Consider the following 26,291-nt stretch of genomic DNA (forward strand, 5'->3'; position numbering starts at 1 on the left):
CTCTCTCTACACAGTTTTTACAGAGTGAACGAGGTGCAGCGATTTGAATATTCTCGGCCGATCCGCAAGGGAGAGAAAAACCCAGACAATGAATTTGCGGTAAACAACCACCACCCCAAAAACTCATTCCACCACCCACAAAACTGCCTGTAGGAAAGGGTGGCCGCAAAGGCTACCCCAGTGCAGTATTCAGTGTCTTTGTGCATCATGGGCGGAAATCCCTCCAAACTTAGTGAAACGATAGGCATTGCACAAACGGCATTGCTGAGGTCCCTGTCATATTCTAATAAGGTGGCCGGTGCTGTGAAAGTGCTTCCGCCTCGTAGCACACTTGCTTCCCTCCTGGGTGTGTTTGAGTTGGTCTTCTTCTGGGCCCCAGGTTTTGGAAAGGTGCTGATGGCTGTACTAGAAATAGGCATATGGAGGTGCCGAGTGTCTTACGTGGCTTCCTGCAGGTGACACGCAGCAAGGGGAGGGGCTGGGGCTCGACCCAGAGGCTCACTCCTTGTCCAGTACCCAGCGCCTGAATGTCACTGAGGCACGTCACACTGCAGCAGGTTTCCACATGAGCACTCCTGAGTCGTGGGCTGGGGGGTTCTTTATGGTGGGGGCCATCCTGTGCATCTCAGCTTGTCCGGCAGCATCCCTGACCTCTGCCCACTAGATGCCAGCGGCACATCCCCACTTGTGACAACCAGTGTTACCACACGTTGCCAAGTGTCTGTCTCCTGTTGAAAACCACTGCATTAGAGTCCTGGAAATATGAACACAGATTCTGACAGCCTTTTAAAAAATATACGTACAACTAGTTTAACGGATTCCAATTTGCAAAGGCATGAAATTAAACACAGTTTTTTAAAATGTTAACGTTCCTCCTTCCTCCTGCCTTGAAAACCCTGCCCCAGCAGGAGACTCAGTGTCTGAGTCTCCAGTCACGAAACGCTCTTCCTGCCCTGAGCCCAGTTCCCTTGTGTGTCAACCAAGAGTGTGGGGTCAGAGAATTCTAAAGTTGTCCCCAGTTCCAACACTGGTTATTCCAAGACCCTGTTTTTTGGTTAATGCGGGCATCCTGGGCCTGTTTGGTAACTGGTCACTGTGGCATCATCTATAATAGTGAGAGAGGAGACAGCTGGGCACAGCCCAACCCAGACCCCAGCGCTCAGGGCGGTGGCTTTCTAGTGGTCTCCGTCTGTTACGGTCATGGCGGCAGTAACGCTCTCCTTTGCATAGTGTCTCTCGACTGCCGGATTTACAGGCAGTTCTTGAATCTCCCTCCCACCCCTCGCATCTGGCAGCTATGTATATTCTTATACTGTAAAGAAAGAGACACAAGGAGGTCAGGCAAATTGCCGATGGGTGCACAGCCAATCGGGGCAGAGCTAAGAATAACCCAGCCTCCTGACGTTTGAAGCTGCGCTGAGCTTCGAGGCTGTCCTTCTTCTAAATGGCCCTGAAATCCCCTAATGGCCCCGTTAGGGCCTTGCACACGCGCACACACACGGATGAGGCTTTCAGAAGCCAGGGATTTAGTCCTTCACACGCCTGACAAAGCCTCAGGCTTCCAGATAAGCATGAGAGTGTTTGCGGGCCCTGCTGCAGGGCACCAGGCTCCAAGGGCGGGGCGCTGGGGAAGCTGCCAGGCCAAGCAGGAGCCGCACCTCCAAACCCGGCAAGGCTCTGGACCCAAGAGCCAGCGAGGAGGAAGGAGGCAGAGAGACAGGGCCCGTGTTAGCCAGGGCTGGCCATGAAGCCCAGGGTGGAAGCCAGGGCCCCTCCTAGGGTGTGTTGACTGGGGGAAAGCACTGCGCTGTGGTCTGGGGGCGACTGTGAAAATGCAAACTGCTGTTTTCTAGGGCGGGTGCCCCCAGGGAGGGTAGCCCCATGGGGCAAAAGGAGCATTGGCCTGGGAGACAGGAAGCCTCTGCCTGTGTCCTGGGGGCCTCAACCAGCTCCTTCCCTTCTCCCTCTCTGGAATCTAAGAGGTTTGGGATAGATGCTTTCTAAGACCCAGTCCAGTTTTCTGGAATTGTTGACATGCTATTATGCCATCTGTTTATATCTAGATCACTATTGACAGACTCCAACTGCTGGGTGATTACCCATCACAGGGAGGTTTACCACGGCAGAAGTTTGCCGCAGGCTAGACCTTCCAAAATAGGCGGTGGAATCAAAGATTTACCGTTTACCCCTACGATGGAGTCTGTGCCCCCTTTAAAGAGGTGTAGAAGGATGTTTATCGGCTCGAATGTTAATGTCCTATTCCACAAAGAATGTGATTATAAAATGGCATTTTTCTTTAAAAATATATATACCACACTTTTTAATACTTAGTAAGAAGTCTTGAACGATAGATCCTAAAATGTTTAGCTTGTCATCTTTGGGTAGTGGGTGATTTTTCTCCCTTTTATTTCCATATCTTTATTTTCTAATGTAAACATGCATTAGTTATGCAAAAAAAAAAAAAAGCAACCTTAAAGCTTAAAATACTGACTGATTTTATTAGAATGTGAGAGGTCACTTTTATGGAACCCAGTTTTCCTTAAAGCATTTGCACTTTTGAAATTCTCCTGAACACTAAATAAGGCTAACATAGAATTCATTAGAGCCTTTCCAAAAATCTGTTTGTTCAGAGGGAAGCTCCTTGTTTTGATGTATATAATTCTCCCTGTCTCTCCTATTATATTTTCTTTGACGAATATGAAGGAGGTGGGCACCTTTGGCCAGGAAAGCAGGGGACGCTGATGTGTCCCGTGTCACTGTCTAACTCTTGAGCAGTTAGTGGCTTGTGAGATGTTGCCTCAACACAGAGCACAGAAGGACCCTGCGTGAGTTCTCCCAGGAAGAACCCTGTGCTGCTCGAGGACTTGTCTCGGAGAGAGTTGTAAATCTGTGGGGCAGAACCTGTCATCAACCTGCCAATATCCTTCTCCTAACAAGTGTCGTGTGTGTTCTTTTTGCAGAACATGTGGATTGAGAGAACCATATACACAACTGCATATAAGTTACCTGGAATTTTAAGGTGGTTTGAGGTCAAATCTGTTTTCATGGTAAGGACCCCCCCTCCCCCAGAAGGAATTGCCCATTACCCTCTCTTATACCGTCTGCCACGCCCTCCTCACCTCTTCATGGCACACAGGTACTGTGGCCAATGTGGTCATGTGGCCAGCAGGCACACGGTAGACCCCAGATCAGACAGACTTAACCCATAATCACCCTCTATGTTCCTGAGAGCATCAACTCTCCTTGTCTATAAATATTGTAGTGGAAATGCTGTGTAATCACAACCAACTCTAGCTTATAAGAAAACCAGAACTAAGATTGCATTTCTTCTTACAAAATATTTAAATCCAGTCACTGCTGTGCTGTTTTGACAGTTCTTTCTGTTAACTAAATGAAAAGTTTGAGACAAGTTCCAATTTACGTACACTTTTTAAGATCTTTCTTCCTGATGGTTTTATTGCCATTTACATGACAAACAACTTGATTAATAGTACTCGCTCATTTCGAATAAAAATAGCCTGAGAATATACCCCTTACTGGCACTTTTTAAAGAAATAATGACTCGCATCTGATTAGCTAAACTTTGCTTTGCCTCTGTGGTGACAGTTTTCATTGACGTGAACCAGGGCTGGGCAGAGATTGTGACTGAATACATAGAAGCCTCCGGGTGTGGCCATTGTGGGTATAAAGAGATCTGATTGAAATATGTGCATTTTGTCCACGTGTCTCAATGCCTTTTATTTCCACCGGGCAGGATCCTATCCAGAGGGGTGGTGCCTCCATTTAGTTTACAGAGAGTCCCCTTGGGAACTCCTGATTTGGGCCACTCCCTGAGTGCGCCCTGCTCTGCCTTATCCCCATCCCAGGGGCTGCGTCCCCTCCTCCTGCTCTGAAGCTCCAGGGCTCTGTGCCTGCCCCCCCCTTGGGCACATTTCACTTCCTGCTCTGGGAGCTCCCACTCTGTGGCCCCATGGCACCCAGACAGGCCCCAACATATGGAAGGCTCAGGAGATATGTGGCAGGTGGCGGAGATCAAGCCTGTGCTGGCACCACTTTGAGCTGGTGATGTAGGTGTGAGAGGCCCTTGGCGTAAACAGGCACTAATCCTCCTAATGAGCCTCTTCCCATAAGCCCTTTGTAATCAGGCACTCTGTGAGCCAGCCAGGGTGCGCACAAGGAAGGAGCTTAACAGCTTGGACGTGGAGAGGGCTGAGCCCTGACTTTCTGCTATGTGCTTCCACCACAGGCTGCGTTTGCTGTGTTTAACAGACTAAGAGGGTTGGAAGCCAAATAATCCCAGAATGGTGTGCCTGAAATCCTGCCATCCACACGCCCTGCCCCCTCACCTCGTGGGGACAGCCACCATGGGATATCTCTGGGGGTGGGGGGGTGGCAAACCCTGTTGGTTTGATAAAAATAGAAAACTATTCTTTCTTGAGGCAAATAGGATCAGTGACAGGGAGTTAACAGTCAGCCAAAATGGAATACTGCGCTAGAGTGTCCACTTGGCAAAGTTGTATGCCTGCGATGGTACATTCCACCAGGTAGAGGAGAACAGCGGTCCTAGAATGTATGTTCAGGGTGCCTGTGTGACCAGGGGGCACCCTCAGCAGCCCGCACGTGGTTGGCCGCCTTTTCGTATGTACGGGCTCTCCATCAGTTCACAGACAGGCACAGCGACGAGCAGGCAGCTCTGTGAGATGCTTCCTCCGCAGCGACTAAGAGTGTCACTCTGGGATTTAGTGATGAGCAGAGTTGTCCATTCGCTGACCCTCTCTGCTCCTCCCCCCTTTCCCCTCCACCTCTCAGACAATCCCCCAGGGGCTGCAGTAAGAAGAAAGCAGAGGTTCTGCTTTGCCATTTGCTGAAAACATCCCAGGGTTCCTGGGCACGGGGTTTGAGGGGGAGGGCGCCCATTCCACCTCCTTTGGGAGAACCAAAATTATTGTGTGTTGTTGAGGTCATCCCTGGATGTGGCCTCGTGGCCCAGTCCTGGGTCTGTTAGAGCGAGGCCTGTTTTAAACCCGCCCACGTTCTCACTGCACCTTAGGGCTGAGTCAGAGAGGGGCGCTGGGCTGGGCCTCGTGGGAGCTGCAGGGCCCCCAGGGAAAGGAGGGCTTTTGCAGGATGGGCACAGGTGCAAGGGCGGCATGAAGGGGAAGGCGAGGAGGACGTATGGTTGGTGCCCCTGCCTTCTGTGCTGAAGGTCCTGCTGACCAGTGGCAGATTTTTAGATGAGGCTGTGAGGTCACTGGAGAGTGGTGACCTGCTGTCTCCCCTGCCCTGGGGAGTGAGAGCCCTTCCTTCACAGGAGGGTGTGTGCTTTCATGTGCAGGGCCCCTTTCTCTCCATCCCTGACAGACAGTGTAGGGGGCTTGCCTCCTGCCTCAGAGACAGTGACAGATCACTCAAAATTCCCTGAAATCTTCACCCTCTTTCAAACAAGTTGGGAACGAGACCATGGTTAAAAGGCTTCGTTTGTGAAGCCGATAGGTTGTGTTCAAGCACCACCCAGGGCTGTGTGTTTTCTTGGGATGACCATGCATACACGCACACACTTGCAGGCACACACACAGCCCCCAGAGAGGGCAGCCTTCCACTGTTCCTTTGGAATTTGCATGTGAAGGCCACATCTATGGAAACACGCAGTGCTACTGAAATGCCCAGGCAGCTCTTGGTTGGGCAATAACGGTTCTTGCCCGAAAATTCCACTGGGAAGAAAGGTACATGGGGAGTAGGAAGCCTGCCCCACTCTGAAATGTTTGTCCTCTGGCGAGGTCCTGTGAGCCAGAGGCCTCAGCAGAGGACCCCAGCAAGGGGTCCACCAGCAACTGGCCTGATGTAGGGCTGTCGTCCTCCTTCCTTGCAGGTGGAGATCAGCCCCCTGGAGAACGCCATCGAGACTATGCAGCTGACAAACGACAAGATGAACAGCATGGTACAGCAGCACCTGGATGACCCCAGCCTCCCCATCAACCCCCTCTCCATGCTTCTGAATGGCATCGTGGACCCTGCTGTCATGGGAGGCTTTGCAAATTATGAAAAGGCATGTGACAGGACAGCTTCTCTTTACAGCCTTGTCCTGGGACAGATTGAAAACTCCAAATGCTGTCTCCAAGCCCAGAAGCTACTCTAATCTGATTGAGTGATCTCAGCTGTGACTGAGCCAAGGCTGGGCCAGGAGCATCCAGAGGCAGCCTCTGCAGGCTGCAGAAGGTCACGGCCCGACCCCAAGCCTGACCCACTGGGCATCCTGAGCTAGCCCTGGGCTTTCCCACCCAGCTGGGCTAATGGAACTCTGGAGAGTGACCCTTGGATGGCTTTCAAGAGACCTGGGATTGTTAAAGACCAAAAGATACAGTTTTGTGGAAAATCAAAAGAATTAGAATATTTTAGAGTAGATAGGCAGGACTCCCTGGGAAAATATCTCGATAGGAATGGACAGAAGTTGTGGTCTAGACTGGGCGTCTGCCCTGCAGCCCACCCGCCGCCTGGTTTTGAAGATCAGGTTTGGAACGTGGCCGCGGCCGCTCATTACTGTCTGTGGCTATTTCCTGATACACCAACAGCAGAGTTGAGTAGTTGTGACAGAGACCCATATGCTCTACAAACCTACAGTATTTACCATCTGGGCCTTCGCAGGAAAGGTTTGCTGACTTCTAGACAAGTTAATGGAGGCAGAGGGGCGGTGCCCCAGGGCAGCTGCATGGGGTGGGGAATTGACCTGGACACAGCGGTAAGGCTTGGTTAGAGCTGCTGTTAGGTGTGGAGCAGGCCCAGGGAGGGCGCAGGGTCGGGGCACGGGCATGCGAGCAGCTGCGGCTTTGCCAGACTCCAAGGACCAGGGGGGCCACCCTGAGTGCCCCTCCTGGCTGCCTGTTCACTCCGTTTGCGGCGTTTGACCTTACCAGGCATTCTGTCCTGAGTGCTGAGGAGTGTCCAGCCTGGTGGGAGTGAGCTCTGTGGTGGCAGGGGTGTGGGTCTGTTTTACACACGGCTCTGCCCCCAGGGCCTGGCCCACAGTAGCTATGCAAAAATGTGAATGGCTGGGTGAGCGGGTGTCCTGAGTGGCTCTCCCTGTCTCCCCCAGGCCTTCTTCACAGAGCGGTACCTGCAGGAGCACCCAGAGGCCCACGAGAAAATCGAGAAGCTCAAGGACCTGATTGCATGGCAGGTAAATGTCTGAGGCAGCCTTGCAGGGCTGGGCGGGGGAGAAAAGTGGAGCCTAGGCCTGGATCCTCCTGCACTACCTCTGCACTCACGCAGTGGCACATGGGCCTGACATTGGCCAGAAGGCATGTAGCCACGTTTGTCCCCAGATAAACTTACCCACCACTGCCATGATGAACTCAACTCCTGGGCTGCAGTCATGAATTTGAACACCCAGAAAGTTCTCTCTTGCAAATAAGCCTGCTCTGTTTCCTCCTTCGGTCATTTTACCAGCTGCTGGAAACTCTTTGTCTGGTATTGACAGAAAGGAATGAAATGCAAGGTCAGAACCGGGACATCTCAGGGAGCTCAGCTCCAGCCTGTCCCGGGAGGGCGCTCAGGCCCCCGCACCCCGCAGTCTGTGAGCACTGTGTCGATGGGAAACTGCAGGGCGCCCTCCCTTCCAGCCTCCTCACCTGTGGTCAGGGTTTGGGGAGGGTGGTGTGTGTCCTCATTGGTGTTTTCCCAGTTGTCATTCTGGATATTATTTTGCTTTTCTGCTCATGCTCCTGAGACCTTCTGAGTCTTTCCTCAGAGGGACATGGTGTTAAAGGGTGGTGACTCTGGAGGGTGTCTTGTGTGTAGCTGTAAGTGATTTGTTCACGCCTCTGTGCTTCTTGGCGCCTTCATGAGCCTGGTGGTGGGGGGGATGTCCAGACTCGGTTCTCACGGGAGCTCTGCCTGCTTGCTCGCTGCTCGGGGCAGCTCACTTCTTTAGGCTGCGTTTTCTCATGTGCAAGGCCAGGAGGATGCCATCTGACCTAAACCCCACCCTCCAGGCTGAGGAAAGAGGCTGTGGGAGGCAGAGGCTGGGGTCTCCCTGTGCCCGACTGAGTGTTATACCCCAGGCCACCTTGCTCAGCCAGGGGTCCCAGGCTGCCATTTGGGGCCCTGACATGGCCCTGAGGCTGTTCCTCTGAGGAGGTCCCTCTGTGGACACTTTTATCCTGGCCATCCCAGAGCCTTCCCTTAGTGGCTTCTCCATCATCAGTTGACTGGTGAGACCTCTTAGGGTGGAGTGGAGCTAAGGTTTGGTTTCAAGCCAAGTTATAAGTACTTATTATATATAATAGATATTTTTTTATTGTGGTAAAATTTACATAACATAAAAATTACTGTCTTAACTGTTTTTAAGTGAACAGTTCGGTGGCATTAAGTACATTCACATTGCTGTGCAACCCTCACCACCATCTCTCTGCAGACCTTTTTCATCTTGCAAAACTGAAACTCTGTCCCCATTAACCAATAACTCTCCATTCTTCCTTCCCCTGGAAACCACCATTCCACTCTCTGTCTCTATGAATTTGACTTTTGTAGGTACCTCATGTAAGTGGAATCAGACAGTATGTGTCCTTTTGTGACTGACTTATTTCACTTAGCATAATGTCCTCAACATCCATCCATGTTGTAGCATGTCAGAATTTCCCTCCTTTTTAGGGCTGAATAATAATCCATCACATGAACACACCACATTTTGTCTATCCACTCATCTGTCCGTGGAACACCAGAGTTGCTTCCACCTTTGGGCTATTACAAATAATGCTGCTGTGAACATGGGTGGACGAATATCTGTTGGATTCCCTGCTTTGACTTCTTTTGAGAGTATACCCAGAAGTGGAATTGCTGGATCATATGGTAATTCTATTTTTAATTTTTTGAGGCACTGCCATGCTGGTTTCCACAGCAGCTGCACTATTTTACAGTGTCACCAGCAGCAGTGCACACTGGTTCCAATTTCTCCACATCCTCACCAACACTTGTTAATTTCTGGTTTTGTTTTTTATGATAACCATCCTAATGGGTGTGACTTTGTCACAAATCTGTAGGCATCTGACATCTATTTGCCTTGGAATTATTCTCTGATAAGAAACCCTGGGAGCTGACCCCAAGGGACCTCGTTGGCCAAGGGTGGTTCTTTGCATGGAACGTAAGCCTCATGTAGGCAATCTCCCTCTGTTACTGAAAAAGAGAGAGAAAGAGTTTAAGAGTCTGAATGATTCCATTTTTGATGTTGTAGAAACCGAAGGGAACAAAATTCAAAACCCCTCTGAAGGCTATAAAACCATTGCTACACAAAAACTAGTTTGGTCTGCAAAAGTCCTATTGATTTTTTTTTCCTGTAAGCTTTTATAGCAAATTGGATTTTAAGAGTTTCAAGTCCTACGGAGGAAAATAATTTGTTCCCCAGGGAGAACTTTATGTCAGCACTGTGTCATCACCCCTAATAACTATATTAAACGATGAATTTTAAAGCAGCTCACAGGAAAGTTGAAAGGAAGAATCCGTTTTCTAGCAACTTCATTAAATCAAAGAGTGATGAAAAATACATATTCAAAACATTACCTGTGATTTCGCTTTCATTTGCAAATGTTTTGAGAACCCATATTTTAGTATCAGTAATTGAGTCATATGGTCATTAGAAATAAGTTTGGGATTATCAGAATGCTTTCTTCTGTTTTTGTTAGTTAGTTTGGTTTGGTTTTTTCCTGAAATTCATCAGGGCTGAGTGAGGCTTTCCTCTTGGGAATCCCAAGGCCTCGTTGGCAGAGTTTCCAACACTGATGTACAGTAAGCGCATTTCGGTGCCTACAATCATTTGGGAAGGCTGGTTGTTAAGTCCCGGGCAGCTCCTCGCTCTGCTGCTGCCCTCACTGCAACAGATGATGGTGCTGACCTGTCTTCCAGGTGGGAGCTGGGGTCGTGCAGCCTTCGTGGGCCGCTCCTAGGTTTACAGCTGTCTCCAGGTCAGGAGCGAGCACTAGCCCCTTCCTCCAAGGCACAGCTCAGTCGTTCCCCTAACGCAGCTGTCTTGTTGAGCATCCCTGCCGAGTGTCCACAGGTGAATCCATACAGACACGTATTAAACTGCTGTGATCTGTACATATTTCTCTTTTGAAATGCGCAAAGATGAAGGACCAAACTCACTCATCATCCCTAGCTGATGGCAGGTGCGCCACTGTCGCCAGGGGTGGTGCTCCTGGAGCACTGGGCAGTGCTTCCAGATGTTCTGTGCTGCTGGCAGGCCGTGACTCTGTGTAGGGGACACACAGGAGCACCATCACGTAGAAGGGCATCTTTTAAGAGCAGGCTGCGTGCTCACTTTGAATAACTGGAGGTGTGACTCCTCTCTGGGCTCTGGGAAACTCTTCAGAAATGCATATTCCTGGGATCTATCCTAGAGCAAATCTGGGTCCTGGGGGTGGGGTTCAGCTATCTTCCCCAGAGATTTTGATGCTCAGCCTGGTTGGAACCTACTGAACGAAAGAGTGTCCAAAGACCATTTCAGGCATCAGTCCACGGCTTCTCTTGGTATGCTAAACACCTCCTTCATTGGGAACGTGTCTACACAGAGCATCGCTTTATTCAGGATGCAGTTCCTCCCCAAGTAGACACAGAACAGAGGTCAGACCCCAGCCTAGAAGAAAGTCATATGTGACTCATGTCGTGGACCTGTTGGGGGATAAATCTCTTACCCTACACACTTCACCTGCCAAAATGCAGCTCATGCAGTATTGACCTAAACCAAATAGTCTTAACTTTAGTCCAGCAAGTAGCTTCTTTGCTGTCAAGAATCTTCCCGATTAAAAGTTTTATCAAACCAACAAAAAAATGTAGAAACAACTAGACTGCATTTTGCCCATTTGAGAAAGGTCCTTTCTAAACAAAAATGCTATCAGCATCTAGAGTGGCTGTGCTTTGACCTCTAGATAGCACCTCCATGCTTGCCTTTGCACACGGATAGACACAATACATTTACCAACCCCCAAAGTCATCCCCAGCCTGTCTTTGCCGTTCCCCAAGGCAGAACTCAGGAAGCAAAAGGATTACTGTGAGTGTTTTCCACTGTTGAACCTCAACAAACTGCAGCTAGCCCCTGGGAAGCTGCCATCTGCAAGAAAAATTCATTTGGAATATTAAAGTATCCCATCTATTTTGAAATCTCACCTCCACTGTCCTTTTGGCAATAATTGGTGAGAAAGGCCTGTGCCTTAGGTATAGGCCCAACTGTCAGGAAAACAAACTTTGCTGGGTCCCTGCAGCCCTGAAGCAGGCAGGGTGGGCTGTCAACACGGGGAGCGCTCACTTCCTCCGTCCTTTCCTGGAGCACCAGGAGAGGCAACAGCTGTGTGCTATAAATGGCAACCAAATACATTTTATGGGTTGATCTCTCTTGATAAGATTTCTTGAATTTGTTCACATGAAATTCAATTGTGTACTTATTATCCTTCTCACTAATAAATCTGCTCGTTTAGATTGGTGTTCTGTCATATTAGGAAAATCTGTTTTTAATCAGTATTTTGATTTAATTATAAATTATTAAGAGGAAGCCTCTTCGCTTGATTGCACTGAAGAGTGTCTGACTCCCGGTCTGAGCCTCGGGGGCAGCAGAAGCCGGGGAATGGAAGGAGCCTGTCCGACACCCACCCGCAACAGCGGCCACTCAGAGGGTCTCTGTGGCTGGGGAGTGAGAATGTCTCTCTGTGACACTTTTAAAGGTCAGCTACATCTCCACACTCGGAAAGTGAAGTGTTGGCATGGATATTTTGTGACAGCAGTGTTGGCAGAAGAGTGATTATTTTTAGTTTTAAAGAAGAATAAATTTGGTTTTCCTTTCCAAATAAGACTATCCTTCAGGACTGTAGATCACGTATAATTAGATTTAGACATTTTGGAATATGGTCTCAATTGCCTATAAAGGCGATATTCTTAGCTAAAAAATCTTTGCACTGTGACATGACCCTTTGCTAATAGACCAAGTTACATCTAAACTAATTCGAAATGCAGCTCTTCTCATACACAAGCAAAAACCACAGATAAGTCTATTCTGGATTGATCCACAAATGCCAGTCGGGCAAAGTAATCAAGTGGCCATGATGTGCTGAGCGCCTCACTAGACGTGTCCAGTTTAAAACACAAGTGATTTTAATTCAAACGTTTTGGTCTTTGGGGGTAATGTGCCTGCTGATGAATTTAATCAGCCAGTTCGATTTGGAAACAAAAGCAGATGCCTTTTGCACGGTGCCGCTTACTGCCTGGTGTGTGTTCCTCTCCCTGGATCATTAACCAAGAAGTAAGGCATGTCGACCTCTCTGGTTTGCAGATTCCATTTTTGGCTGAAGGGATCAGGATTCATGGGGACAAAGTCACAGAAGCACTGAGGCCATTTCATGAGCGAATGGAAGCCTGTTTCAAACAGCTAAAGGAGAAAGTAGAAAAGCAGTATGGCGTCCGAACCATGGTAAGTGGGAAGCATTGCAGAAGAACGGGGGGTGCTGTGCGTCACGCTGTCCAACTGGGTCAGGCTCACAGGGCAGAAGAGCTAAGACATCTACATGATGCCTGCTTAGGAAGCGGGGGTTTAAGGGATCTCAGCCCCCTTTGTCAGTCCGTCTGCCAGCAAACCACAACCTCCTTTCAATAGTTGGAAATGTCAGGGTGAATAAACATTCATGAATTTGTTTGATCACCAAATACCCCACTCATCTACTGTGAACCCTTAGTGTGGTGGGGCAACAGAGAAATCTCACAGAGGCCCATGCAACTCGGGCTGGTTCCCAGAGACCACACCTACAGTCATGCAACACAAACAAAGGGTTAAATGCTACACAGAGCAGCAACCCTCACAATGTCCCAGAGCAAAAGTGGAGCCTGTGTCCCGTTGAAGGTCGAAGTCATTGATGGGAGGAGTGATGGATTGCTGAGGTCTGAAATTGTTAGCAAAGACTTACCTCTTAGAGGGAGCACTCATTGCTCTAGGCCAAGAAGGGTGAGCTGGAGATGGTCAGGGGAGGATACCACCTGGAGAAAGGACTCACTCAGCAAAGGCTAGGAGGCAGGAATTTGAATGACAGGCCAGAGGCCAGTGCACAAATAGCCATGCCTTGGGCAGAAGAGAAATCGTAGGGAGGAATTGGAAAGGTGCCTAACCTCCAAGAGCCTGGAACGTCAGTCTGGGGCAGGAGGCTCTGCTTGGGGATGAAGGGCAGAACTGGGCTTTTGCTAAGAGTTCGTGTAAGGTTTCTGAGCAGGGGCCAGGATCAGGAGCATTATCCAATAGTGACTTGTAATTTTTAATGATGCAAAATACCTCACAGTTTAAGCCTTATGGCAGACTTGAGACCATCTTTGTGAACAGTGTCTTAGCAGCTCTGGGGACAAGGCCAGACACCACACATCCCAGCGCTACTGTGGTGTGTGGGTCACAGCAGCATTTCCATCCTTACTCACGGCCTCTGCGAGCCTTCGTAGGTCCTAACCTTGATAGCCCTTGAACTCTGGAGATGTCAGGGACAGCAGATGCCTCTTGGCCCCCTTTCCCCGTTGTTCAGAGATGAGCAGCAATGCAAGCTCTCTTCTGCTCTACTGGAATCCCATGCCTGCTCCATGGAGGGGATGTGTGCGCACAAGTCTTCCGTGATCCTGCAGAAGGAAGGCGTGCTGTGGGCAGTTACTCCACTCTCACAACACACAGCATTTTTCTCTGCTTCCTAAAGAACCAGGTGTCCAATGTGGTGTGCCATTTTGGTTTCTTTTTTTGGTCCAGCTCCATCTGTCCACCATTCTCTCAAGTTGTCTGCTGCTCGCTCTGTGGAATGCACTTCTTTTTTTCACACATTAATCTCATTTAGCAAACACTAATTTAGTGCTTACCACATGCCAGGGACCTTTCCAAGTGTTTTGCAAATATAAACTTGCTTTAATCCATGTGAAACTATGAGGGAGGCACTGTGGTCATCCCCATTTTACAGATGGGGAAATGGGGACATGGGAAAGTTAATTAGCCCAAGGTCACATGCCAGCAAGTGGCAGACCCAGAGTTTGAACCCCATCAGTCTACCTCCAGAGTCTGTGCTTTTAGCCACTCCTCTATCGTTTACACTGTGGAGCTTTCCTTCTCTTGCCTTCTCATGTGGTTGGAGACATAGAGACTGAGCTTCTCCCTGAGAGAAGTTCATTTGGCTGTGATTACACTCCATGCTCTCCCACTCTCCCGACCCCAGCAGGCCATGGCTGGGCCCCGGGCCAGCAGGGCACGAGCCTGACAAAGCCAAGAGTAACACAACTGCTGGGCTCTGGTCTGAAAACTCAGCAGGCAGGATTCCAGGACTGCCAGCCCAGTGGGGGCTGCTCCAGGTGAGCAGGCTTGGAAATCAGGGTGCTCTCCTGCTGGGCCACGCTGGAGGACCCTTCATGCAAGTCAGAATCCTTGAGCAGTGCTTGATCACTTTGGAGCTTATAGCTCATTACAATCAGAGTTAAGTGGCAAGAAGAGTTTCAGAGTGCCTCGTAGTGCATCTCTCCCAAAGTTTGACGCTACTTTTAATTCTTTCTAAGAAATAAACACTTGTGAAATTTCAAAGTTTTCTTACCAAGTGAAAAGCTTCCTCTTTTATCAGTCATTTAATGTATATTTCAATATGACGGAAACCTGTCTGCCTCACCAGACATCCTTCACATCCCTTTCTCTACCGATATTCATTATTTCTGTGCCGCTTGCTCTTGGGCACAGGGGAGAGAAAGCAAGAGCAGGAAGGCAGGGGGTTGAGTGGTGGCAGGTGTCCCCCTACTCAAGGACAGCTTTGCCCTGTTCTGAGGCAGCTGCATTCTGAGACGGCATCATCACGACATCCCACCTTCTCTATAGGGGCAGCCAGGACACCCCCACCCCCCGCCCCAACCCCCACTAGGGGGCGGGTCAGGCTTATTGGGAGGGTGGTCCAGGAACAGAATTAAGAGTGGGTTTACCCCCCCCCCCCCCCCCGGATGCTTGTCCCCTGCAGCTGCCTTCCTGAGTCGTCCTCCATCCTGGGACCTCAAAGGCAGACTGCAGCCAGCCTCCCTTGAGCAGGCAAAGGGACAGGCAGATGCCCCTGTCATTCTCTGAGAAATGTGGCAATAAAAAGCAGTCCGGGATGAGCCTTCCCTATCTTATCTACTTTGAAAACTTGCAACCATCTCAGAATACTTTGAAAAGCAATATAGTATCATCCTGTTTAAAAAAAGATGGATTTAAAAATAAAATCCCCATAGAAAGGACATAAACCATTTTGTCAATTTTTTTGAGCCAGCCTAAGCCGTAGAAAGGGGAGACTTGGACACCCTCTGACTCCTTAATCCACGGGCGGCTCGTCAGACCCTCTGGCTCACTCCACCTTGGCCTTCGTCTTGCCAGTCCTGGGCTCTAAGGAGCCACCGCTCCCTGGATGAAAGTGTGGGAGCCCAGCGTCTCCTGATACTTATGGAGCAGGAGTGCAGACCCTGGGGAAGACACGACAAGCACCAGCTGTGTTCAGCATTGGCCCCCATGCCTCTGCTGGCCCCTGGGCACATGGGAGGCATTTCTTTGTTCTCAAGCTCCTGAAAAAGATTGCCGTGTTTCTCATCCAGCCCTTCATCTTCGTCTTCCTTCAGGTCTGCTGAGGAACAGGGAACCTTGCTTGGTTCTGCTCTCTGTCTGCCCTCATCCATGTCAGTACTACCTACCTACCACCTGGTCCGGGTGCTGAGCTCAAGTCTTTCTCGTGAGCTCCACACCCATCTCTTAGACTGCCTCCTGGCAAACTCCCCGACACCCCTCCAGCCCCTCAGCCCAACGTGCACAGAGTAGAGCACGCTGTCTGTCTTCCCTGCTAATATCACACCACCCACTGGTCACCAGATGAGAAGCAAGGAGGCACCCTTCACCCCTCGTACCAGTTTTCACCATGGCCTCCCCCAGTGGCGCTTTGGTTTACCCTGTCACTCTTGCCGTTGCAGAGGCTCCCTGCCTCCTGGTTTTCTCCTCTCTAGGCCTCCCTCCACTGCTGCCAGTAGGACTTGTTCCAGTGGTTTTCTTACTGGGTTCCTCAGAGGCTGCTGGGAGGAGGAATGTTGATTGGGAGGTTAAGCTGGTAGCCCCTGCCTCAGTGGAGAAATTCAGCTTCACCTGTTCTAGGTGCTGGAGTTCAGTGGAATATTGCACCAGGAAGAGGAGGTGGCTTACAAGACTTAGAGAACACTCATGGTGCCAGGGGTCTGTCGGAGATGCAGAGCTGACCACGTGACTGCAAGTCCTTCAGCACCCCCCACGTCCACCCCCACCCTGTGGCCTCTGAAGGCTGAGATCAGGCTCCTACCTCCATGCATGCACCTCCCCACCTGGCCCTGCCCACCTGTCCCACTTGCCTACCCCAGGCCCACCTCCTCCCAGAACCCCCTAGATGCTAGCATGTGGCCCTTTGAGTTTCCAGTCCACAGCTGACATTTGGGCAGCATTTGGAGAAGAAGATTTTTCAGAAAACTATAAAACACACCTACTTCTCACCCTACCCCATAAAATACTGGTCACTGATTCAATTCAGCTCGGCCCACCCCACCCATGACTCCATGGGCAGTAAGTACTAGTGGTGGGTCAAGGTGGGGCATTCCGGCTCAGCTGGGAGACAATGATGCAAAACACATCCAAGTCATTGGGCAGGGCAGGGCTCGCTTCTGGTAAGAGAGCTGAAGTGAGTTTGTGCTTCAGGCCATAATAACAACAGCAGCAAGGACGAGGAAAGCTGCCATTGGGAGTGTGCCAAGCCCTACGGGCGTCCCCTACACCATTTCATTTCATCCTCATGCTGGCCTCTCAAGGCGGGGCTCTCACTCCCTGTGTGCTCAGGAGGAAGCTAAAGCTCTGAGAAGTTCTGTAGTTTACGCAAGGTCACATCGTCAGCCCCAGAGCCAAAATTCTAGCTTAGTTCTAACTTCCCCACCCCCTGCCAGCCCTGCTGTTGGGACAAAGAGACGTCAGTTCACTCACAGGATTCAGTGTCCTGGCACTGGAGCTGCACCTCTCAGGACTGGGAGAGACTAATTCCTTCAGATGAAAAAAAAAAAGTCCTGATGGCTGAGTTTCTAGAGGCTGCTCAATCAAGAAGGAATTATGAGGGGAATGGTCCAGCAGAGCCCACAGCCACACCCAGTGGGTGCCCTGCAAGTGCGGGACCCAAGAGTGGCTTCTCTCCCTCCTCGACCAGAGCCCTGCTCCTGACGTGCCCCTTTCTTTATTCTTCCTAATCCATAATCGTACATCCCGGCCAAGTCTCAAGGTTGCCTCTTGAGAGACATCACCAGCCCTTGTGGTCAGTGGTAGGATGTTCAAAGGCTGCTTTCTGAGCCTTCCCAGGTGCTGGACTGAGGTCCTTGCTGGCCGTCTGCACCTCCTGGCCCAGGACTGACCCCCTCCTGTGCACCCACTCACTCAATGCTCATGTCCCCCTGGCTGCTGTGAAGATCCACTCATCAGAGAAATGGAAACCATCATGCTGGGCACTCTTAGGAGTGGGGCTCATGGCACCTAGATGTCAGAAGGTCACGTTTCTTCTCCACAGTACGCTCAGCCATGTCTCCTTGAGCACTGCATCTCCATGTGCACAGTGGATGATGCTGAAACATAGAGGCAGCATCCTCTCAGCCACAAAAGTCACCTGAGCACAAAGTTGCTGGCTCTCTTCCCTTCTGCCCCTCTCCTGGATCCAGAAACGATCGGGTCAAAGTCAGGCCCGAGACGGTTGCACAGGAGAGGCAGGAAGGCAGTCCTTCCCAAATTGGTAGGTGGGATGGCCTGAGGAGGTGGGTGTTCAGAAAGACAAACACTGGCTTCCAAAAGCTGATTCCCCACCTCTGAGACGTCTTCAGAAACTGCTGCTGTGGAAGAAATGGCAAAGGATAGCATGGATTTGGAAAGACAGAGGCTGCCAACAGGTCTCATTCGAAGTGTAAAGAGAGTCAGAGTCCCACAGAGATGCCCGGGAGGAGAGCAATGGAAGAACTGGGCAGGGTGGTGCCCAGGATGGTGGATAAGGTGGTGCGGGCAGGGCAGGAGTAGCAGGCGGGACTCTTGCTTGGAAGTATCAGGAACAGTGGGGCACAAAACAGACTCTCAGGGCCCAAGCAAGAGGCTGGATGAGAGGAACACTTCAGATAGCTGGGCCTTGGCTTGCCATCTGAAAGTGGTTCAGAAAGGCTGAAAAGTGGGTACTGTAGACTTTGATTTCATATAGGAAACATTTTCACAATTTGGACTAATCTGCAAGTAGCCATTTCCTTTCTAGTTTCCTCATTAAGACCAATTAATGACAATGGGCATCTCCAAGGAGAGGTGCATTGGTACCATCGTTGATGCTAAATCCAAGACTGACCAAACCCTCTGTGCTGGCAAATTCCAGCAGCATCTTGCTTTGAGTCACTGGTTGGCAAACTGGCCCACCACCCTTTTTGTAAATAAAGTTTTATTGCAATGGAGCCGTGCTCACTCATTTCTGTTTTGTCTATGGCTGTTTTCCTGTTTCTGGCAGAGACCTGATGACCTGCAAGCCTCAAAGACGGATTATCCAGCCTTTTACAGAAAAAAGTTTACCAACTCCTGCTTTAAACTGTTCTTTCGCAATTTTGAACCTTTTACTATTATAAAGAGAGAGTGTACAGATCAAATAGTATTTGATGTGCAAAACACACATTTAAGAAACAGGCCCACTTTTCAGATGTAGAAGTGGTATTACACAGTCTGGAATCAACTGTGGTTCCAAGCAGGTCTTCGAGAGGTAATTGACTGAGTGAGTTGCCAGCTTTGGTGGCGTGGGGTTGTGGGATGGGGAGACTGAAGCCACACAGAGAGGAAGTATTCTACAGGAATTTGCTTCCCACATCCTGAGGTAAAAGGAAGGAGCTTCTGCAGCAGCTGCAGTCCCAGATGTGCCAACATCTGGCTTGGGATGCAGGTACACTAGCGTTTTCTAATTAGATGTTGACACGTGCTGTGTTTCAGTGATACTTGTCTTGGTAATATACAATAATATTTCAAAGAAAGGATGGAAAACTCCATCCAGAGACTGCTTGTCTCCAGAATGCATCGCTAGTACACTGCCTGGCAGGGAGGAGCAGCTTGGGCAGCTCCGGCCGTGGCTTCATCTAATCCACTGTCTGATCAGTGGCAGGGGAGGAAATCCATGTTTAATGAAGCAGCAAGACCATCTTATTTTAGTTAGAGAAGTGCAGTCATTACACTTCCATGTATTTTGATGATCTGCCCGGTTTGTCAACATGCAGAGATGTACAAAGTTGATCGAAAGATCTTGCAGTTTCTTTAATCGTGTACTGGGTGTTACTCTATAAATTAAATTTTCTGGTCAGTACGTTCTTCCGTGACTTTGGAACAGTTTGACGCATTGTGCTCTTGGTAAAAAAAAAAAAAAAAAACAAAAAACTGCGTTTAAAATTTTTAGCAACCAAGAAGTTTCTTCCCAGTATTTTTCATATCAGGTAAGGTTTCAAAACAAACCCCCAAATAATCATCATTTTCGTCTTTGTCCCTGAACAAGAACAGGCACTGTTCATAAAAGTGTGGACAGTTTCAGTCAAGATTCCAGACTGCTAAGGCCACTTGGTCCCAAGAGTCTGACCGTGCCAGGCTGGAAGTCGTTTGGCACAGACATCAAATAAGCCTCTCTCTCTTGCAGCCCTCAAGTCTGGACGACAGAAGAGGCAGCCGGCCGCGGTCCATGGTCCGATCCTTCACCATGCCCTCTTCATCGCGGCCTCTGTCGGTGGCCTCTGTCTCTTCCCTGTCATCGGACAGCACCCCTTCCAGGCCGGGTTCTGATGGGTGAGTCGGGCTCAATGGCAGGGAGAAGTTGGCAGGTCCTGCAAGGAGCCACCCAGGTTCCTGGGTTTGTTTTATCACCACTGAGAGGATTTTTAAAATAAACTATGTTTGAAACTAAGACCCTCCAAGACTTTACAACTGTAGTGCCCAATATGACTTTCAGGGTCTTGTGCGTTTTTGAGAAAAAATGCTTCGGGTAAGGTGTCCATCAAATTTTAAACCTCTAGTGAGTGTTCAGTCCCCTTCCACATGTCCTGCAAGAGTCGTGGTGCACTCCTTGGGTGCTGTGCTTGTACTTTTCATCCCTTGTCATTTCCATGGTGTCACACCAGTGCAGAACTGTCACACAATCAGCCTTACTTGAGAGCTGGCAGGGCCAGGTTATTTCTGTAAGATTTCTTTGGAGACCAGATTTTGCTCTTGAGCACCCAACAGCACAAGATGATTAAGAGGAACAGGAACCAAAAGGAGTCAATGTTGGTTGAGCTCCCACTGTGTTTCTTGCATTCACTCGGAGTCTTCAGAGAGAACCTCCATACTGATAATGTTCTGGTGTTTTTGAGTAGCAGACATGTAAAGTTTATTCTTTTCTTATTAAACAAAAAGAAAAAATGTCTCATGCACCTTGAACACCAGAGAACCACTTCTCATTGTTGTACTGTCAAGTTTGCACGGTTGTATGCTTGTCCACCCCCATTTGGTTTACAATCCATCACCCTAGCGAACCTGCAGGCCCTGGCCCCTGCAACATGCAGACACGAACTCTCAGAGCGCCCCCAGGGATAGCTCAAATCTAAGTGCCCTTTGTTGCCAATGACCGATGTGCCCCATGGAGGATTGAAAACTATATCCGCATTTTTTTTCTTAACAGTAATTTTTATCAGGGTCTGCTGCTTATAAGGCCAAGTCCATATGGAAATTCTCAATTTAGAAATATTTAAATCATGTGTGCTTATCACTTAGAGCAAGATTGCTAAAGAAATTTAATTCAGCTTCTCAAGAAAATCCCCAGGCTGGTTATGAAAAGGTTTTTATGTTTCCGAGAACGTAGGGGTGAGGGTGGAAATTGATGTAGAGGTTTCAGATAAAAGTGATGTATTGCACCTGTGAATACAGGAGCGCGAGCAGTCGTCTCCTCCTGCCCAGGAGATGTTTGTTTAACCTTGAACTAGAAGGCATCTTTATTAGAGCCCAGATTTTTGTTCATTCTCGGGGTTACCACCCTTAGCTATGTAATTAATCTGGAGAAAATGAGGCTTTGGTCTCCAATGGCACGGGTTATGTGCAGAATAAAGTTCCTCCTGTTGGCAGTTGCTTCTCCTAATGTGAAAAATTTAGCTCAACCTGTCTTTCTCTGGGTTCTTCGTGTACTCACCTGGATTTCACAGCACAGCTCTTTCCCTGAGCTGAAAGATGTCCACTAATCCTCTTATTTCCTACATTAATTGTCTCAAGTTCTGCAGAACCCAGAATAAAATCATGGAGATTTTTCATTGTTGCTTATAATATAATAGATATAATATCTAATGCCTAATGGATGTTGACTTAGTGGTTATGGCATATCCAGTTGGAAAAGTCCAGGGGTCCCAAAACGCCTTAGTGATCAAAGTCAACACTGGCATATTTTATTGTAGAAAAATTTCAGACATAGACAAAGTGGATAGAATATTATAATGAGACCCCATACCCGTCAACTCCTAGCCAATCTTATTTCAGTCTGTATCCCACTCTCTCCTTCCCGCATATTATTTTGAAGCAAATCTCAAACATCATGTGATTTCACCCGTAAGTATTTCAGTGTGAATTTCTAAAAGGTAAGAACTTTTTTAAAAAAGCACAACCATCCTACCTTTATCACATGTACAAAAGTAACAGTAATTCCATATTATCATCAAATATTGGTGTTAATTTCCAATTGTGTCATAAATGTACTTTTTTGATTTTGTTCGAAAATGACCCAAATAAGATCCCCACCTTGCAGTTGGTTGATATATCTCTTTAATTCTCTTTTTTTATTTAACTTAATTTTATTTATTTTTTTATTTATTTTTGAGGAAGATTAACCCTGAACTAACATCTGCTGCCAATCCTCCTCTTTTTGCTGAGGAAGACTGGCCCTGAGCTAACATCTGTGCCCATCTTCCTCTATACTATATGTGGGATGCCTACCACAGCATGTCTTGCCAGGTGGTGCCATGTCACTACCCGGGATCCGAACTGGCGAACCCTGGGCCGCTGAAGCAGAATGTGCACACTTAACCGCTGAGCCACCGGGCTGGCCCCTCTTTAATTCTCTTTTAATCAATAGATTTCTCCTTCCACTTTCTTTCTTTTCTATTCCTTGTAATTTATTTGTTGAAAAGTCTGGATTGTTTATCCTGTAGTCTGCATTTTGCTGATTGCATCCCTACTGTGTTGTTTGACGTGTGTCTCTGTCCTCCATAGTTCTGCATATCGATAGTTGCATCTAGAGGCTTGATCAGATTCAGGTTTGATTTGGGGACAGGACAGTTTCATAGTTTTTCCGTTCAGAGGCACATTGTGTCTGGCTATCTTTCTTCCAGTGATGTTAGCAGCTATTGATAATCAATGCCTACGTTCAATACCATTACTGTTCAAATAGTATGCACCTTAACAACAACAAATCCTGCTGCCCATCCAGGTTTACTGGGAGAAACAAAACACAGGAGATGTGATTCTTGCTCTCAGCAGGCTGTCTCTTCAAGGGATTTGAAATGTGGTTTTGTGAATGATCCATCTAAATGTTGATTTGCACGTTACCTCTCGCATACTGGGGAGTGAGGTTGCTGTAATGGCCTTCTTAATCAGAGCACTGGTTTTGTTCTAAATGTCCCATTCACAAATAAGTTTAAAAGAAACCACAGCTATGCTGAAAATGTGACTGGCTTTCTAAGTTTCTTTCTCTTGCAATCAATGTCCCCTTGGAAAGCCAATTTATTCTCCAGATGGTCAAGGAAGTCAAGCTTGGAAGGTGGCTGTCAGGACTGGGAGCTCCCAAGGGCAGGCTCGGGGCCAGCTCCCTGTCCGACGGTCCACATTACGGGGACTGTGGTTTGTCCTGCCCCTGGCTCAGGGACTGCATGGGCACTGGGCAGCTAGAAGGTAGGGAGCTTCTGTGAACCTTCTTCATTTCCTATTTTGCTTCTCTTAACCATACGGAAATGATGTGTAGACCGCAGTTTAAAAGACATTTATGAGAAATCGCAATATAGGCTACTCCTCCTAGATGTCTGTAAGACTGTCATTCCTCTTCAGGGACCCTATCCCTTTTCAAATACCATTTTCAAATGCTGTATTTTGAAAATATAAGATCCTAACAATACCTCCTGTGTGAAACATGCTATAAGGTTTTTAAGACATTTTCGCACCTTTATCCACGTTGGCTATCTCTCCTAACTCCTCTCTGCCACAGAGGGTAAGACTCCAACCTTAGAATTGGACCCATTTCTTTCCTCTCCTGATAAGACTTACTAGGACAGAAACAGATAGACATCTCCCCCGCCTCAGACAGTCCTGTCTTAAAATAGCAAACCACAATTGCGTGTAGATGTGTGTGCATACTCAGCTTTGACAGGTGCCTTAGAAACTAGTCCAAGATCCATTTACTCCATAGGCTAACCATTAACATGCTTTTAGGCAGAACGGTGGTGGTGGTGTCCTCATTTCACTTTGTGAATGGGGACATCCAGCCCATAGTGGTTAAGAGGATGTTGAGACTCACCAGTAAGTGGCAGAGCTAGCAGCCAGGTCCACTGCCTCTAGCACAGTTCTCAGCTGACAATCTGAGAGCATCTACACATTCCTACAAGCTGAGATCAGCTTGCTTCTCACTGAGCCATCCAGAAGGCTTTCCAATGGAAGCTACCAATATATCTGTAGTCTTAAACTAGCCATAGAAACTTGGTCAGAATCAAGGTACCAGAAATTTCTTTGCATCAGCACCTGCCTATTTCTCCTCATTGCATTTGTGAAAATTTCAGTATGAATCTATAAAAGGCGAGGGCTCCCTTTTTGAAATATACCCCAAATACCATCCTTGCGTCACAAATCAACAATAATCGCTGAGTATCATCACCACACATCCAGTCAGACTTCACATTTCCTCCTTCGTCCTATAAATGTCCTGTTTTTCTTCAGTTTGTTTTTATCAGGATGCCAGCACCGTCCATCATTGCAATTGGTTAATATGTATCTCAAGTCTCCCTCGGCCTCTCCTTTTAAATCATTCCTCTCCCGAGAGAATTTTAGGGGTCCCGGTCCACACTTAGGTTCGTCATGAGTGACTTTACATACATCTGCAGGGTGAAAAGCAATTGCTCTCCTGTTAAGCCGTCACTGATTTAAAGAACCGTTTCCTATAGGTTTGCTCTGGAGCCTCTCCTGCCAAAGAAAATGCACTCCAGGTCCCAGGACAAGCTGGACAAGGACGATGCGGACAAGGAGAAGAAGGACAAGAAGAAGGAAAAAAGGAACAGCAAGCATCAAGAGATATTTGATAAAGAATTTAAACCCACCGACATTTCCCTTCAGCAGTCTGAGGCTGTGATCCTTTCAGAAACGGTAATTTCACGGGGACCGTCCCCTCACTCTGCCGTGGCTGCTGGACCTGCCTTTGCTCTACACTCAGGCAATGGGGCTGTCAGTGGGGGTTTATTGAACTTGCTATAAAATAGTCACTTGAGAATCCGGGGTCTCCCTCAATGCCCCCCACCCCCCATACACCCCGATGCTGTAGGGCTCCACAGGTGAAAGGTGAGCTTCCTTTCTCAGGGAGATGCTTGTTGGCCTTCATCTTCCATTCCGAAGGGGCTCAGGCGGGGTCCGCTGTCGGCAGGACCCACGCATTTGTAGGCTCTCTGCAGCAATGTCGGACTGGCTTCCAATATACATCTGATATCTCCGAAGGTGAACAGGAATGCTCTTGTCAGAAAACAAACAGTGCTCTGGGTCAGCTAACACCTTTCCCTCGCCCCTTCATGACCAGAAATCTCTAAGCCACAGTTTCGCCTGGGTGTTATAATCTGCTCAGCTAGAGTCCAAAAGCCCCTTCCTGCCAGGTTCCACTAGCTGCACACGGTTCCGTGTCATCCTCCGTGCTTCATCTGCTCCGTGTTTAAATCTCTTGGCCATCTTTCAGGAGGATTTTCGGGGACTTAAACATGACACTTGCTGGTTAGTTAACATTAAACATGGATCCCAGGGAATCTCGTTTATTCTGGAGTCCAGGGCGTGTGATGGCAGTGACACCCAGGCAGCACACTCTCGTCCCTGGGCTGGGCAGGGCGGGCGGCTGCTCCTAGAAGTGCACAGCAGCATTTGGAGTCTGAGGGCAAAAAGGAGGTATGGACACCTTCTGGAGTGAACTTTATTCAGAAAGGGCTATTTGTAGACTGGAAACTAAATAAAGAAGAGGCTCACCCAGGCTGTCAGCTTCAAAGGTTACTTCAGGCTTGGAGCCGCCTCCTCCTGGAAACTGATGGGCGTTTGCCTGTATGGAACCAAGAATGCCCCTGCCCTGGGCAGGAGCCCATGACCTGTCCTCGCTGTGATTGAAGGGATGCTTGATTGAAGGGCTCAGATGGGACCGCTTTTTGATAAGACATACCTCGCTGCTTGTTTATTTCTTGAACACCAGAAGGTGTGCTTCATCCAGATTGCCTGCCACTCAGACCCGTGGTCCCATGTTGCTTGGCTGTCTAGAGGCAGAAGGCAAATCCGAGAGCCACAACATGGCCTCCTAGAAGGCGAATGCCCTTCTGAGACCTGAGACTCAGCTCTGACTGCAGCTGGTCTGTGGGTTTCATGGCAGCACGACAGTGGCCAAGGGTGTCAGGGCCCAGGGGAGGGGCTGGCCAGAGGCAGGCATTACACGCCCAAGCGCTGAGCCTCAAGCATTGGGATTAAGAGGTTTCTGATGAACCACCCGTATTCTCTGTCCACTATTCTGGAGAGTTGAGATGCCAGCAACCCTGCTGGGACTGGCCAAGATCCCCTTCTCTCAAGCTCAGAATTCTCAAGTCGCAAGACAGCATAACTGGGTGGGGAAATTAACAGAAACATATTTTGAATATTTACTAAGTGCCAGACACTGTGCAAGTCTTTCATATATTTTTATTCAAGCTCCATTTTAAGATGTTAAAACTGAGGGCCTCAGAGAATTTGAGCCAAGTGGCAGACTTGATCACAATTAAGTTATATGAAAAGATGTCGAAGGACTTGCCAGCCACTTGACCATCACAGTACAAGTTCTTTCCCTCCCTGCTGTGGCCCTGTTTTCCTGCAAGGACACTAGCAAAGACGGGCTGAGTTCAGCACAAGGTGGGCCTCCCCATAGCTGGCCCAAAGTGCCCTCAGCAAATCCACAGAGATGCACCAAGGTCAGAGCACAAAGCTTGACACTTCTGTCGGCCTCTGACAGTTCTCAGAATGACCA

At 48.7% G+C, this 26,291-nt stretch overlaps 1 protein-coding gene across 2 annotated transcripts in view; it reads left to right on the forward strand.

The window, feature by feature from the left end:
• DOCK1 (dedicator of cytokinesis 1) overlaps positions 1-26,291 on the forward strand; it is a 502,522-nt gene that overhangs the window by 466,201 nt on the left and 10,030 nt on the right. For both annotated transcript variants that reach the window (XM_046651107.1, XM_046651115.1), the window contains exons 43-49: positions 15-99; positions 2,961-3,047; positions 5,870-6,046; positions 7,091-7,174; positions 12,311-12,448; positions 19,692-19,837; positions 24,220-24,418. In XM_046651107.1, coding sequence (XP_046507063.1) covers positions 15-99; positions 2,961-3,047; positions 5,870-6,046; positions 7,091-7,174; positions 12,311-12,448; positions 19,692-19,837; positions 24,220-24,418 — 916 coding nt within the window. The remainder of the gene's footprint in view (positions 1-14; positions 100-2,960; positions 3,048-5,869; positions 6,047-7,090; positions 7,175-12,310; positions 12,449-19,691; positions 19,838-24,219; positions 24,419-26,291) is intronic.

This window comes from Equus quagga, chromosome 2, assembly GCF_021613505.1.
Source record: "Equus quagga isolate Etosha38 chromosome 2, UCLA_HA_Equagga_1.0, whole genome shotgun sequence".
NCBI lineage: Eukaryota > Metazoa > Chordata > Mammalia > Perissodactyla > Equidae > Equus > Equus quagga.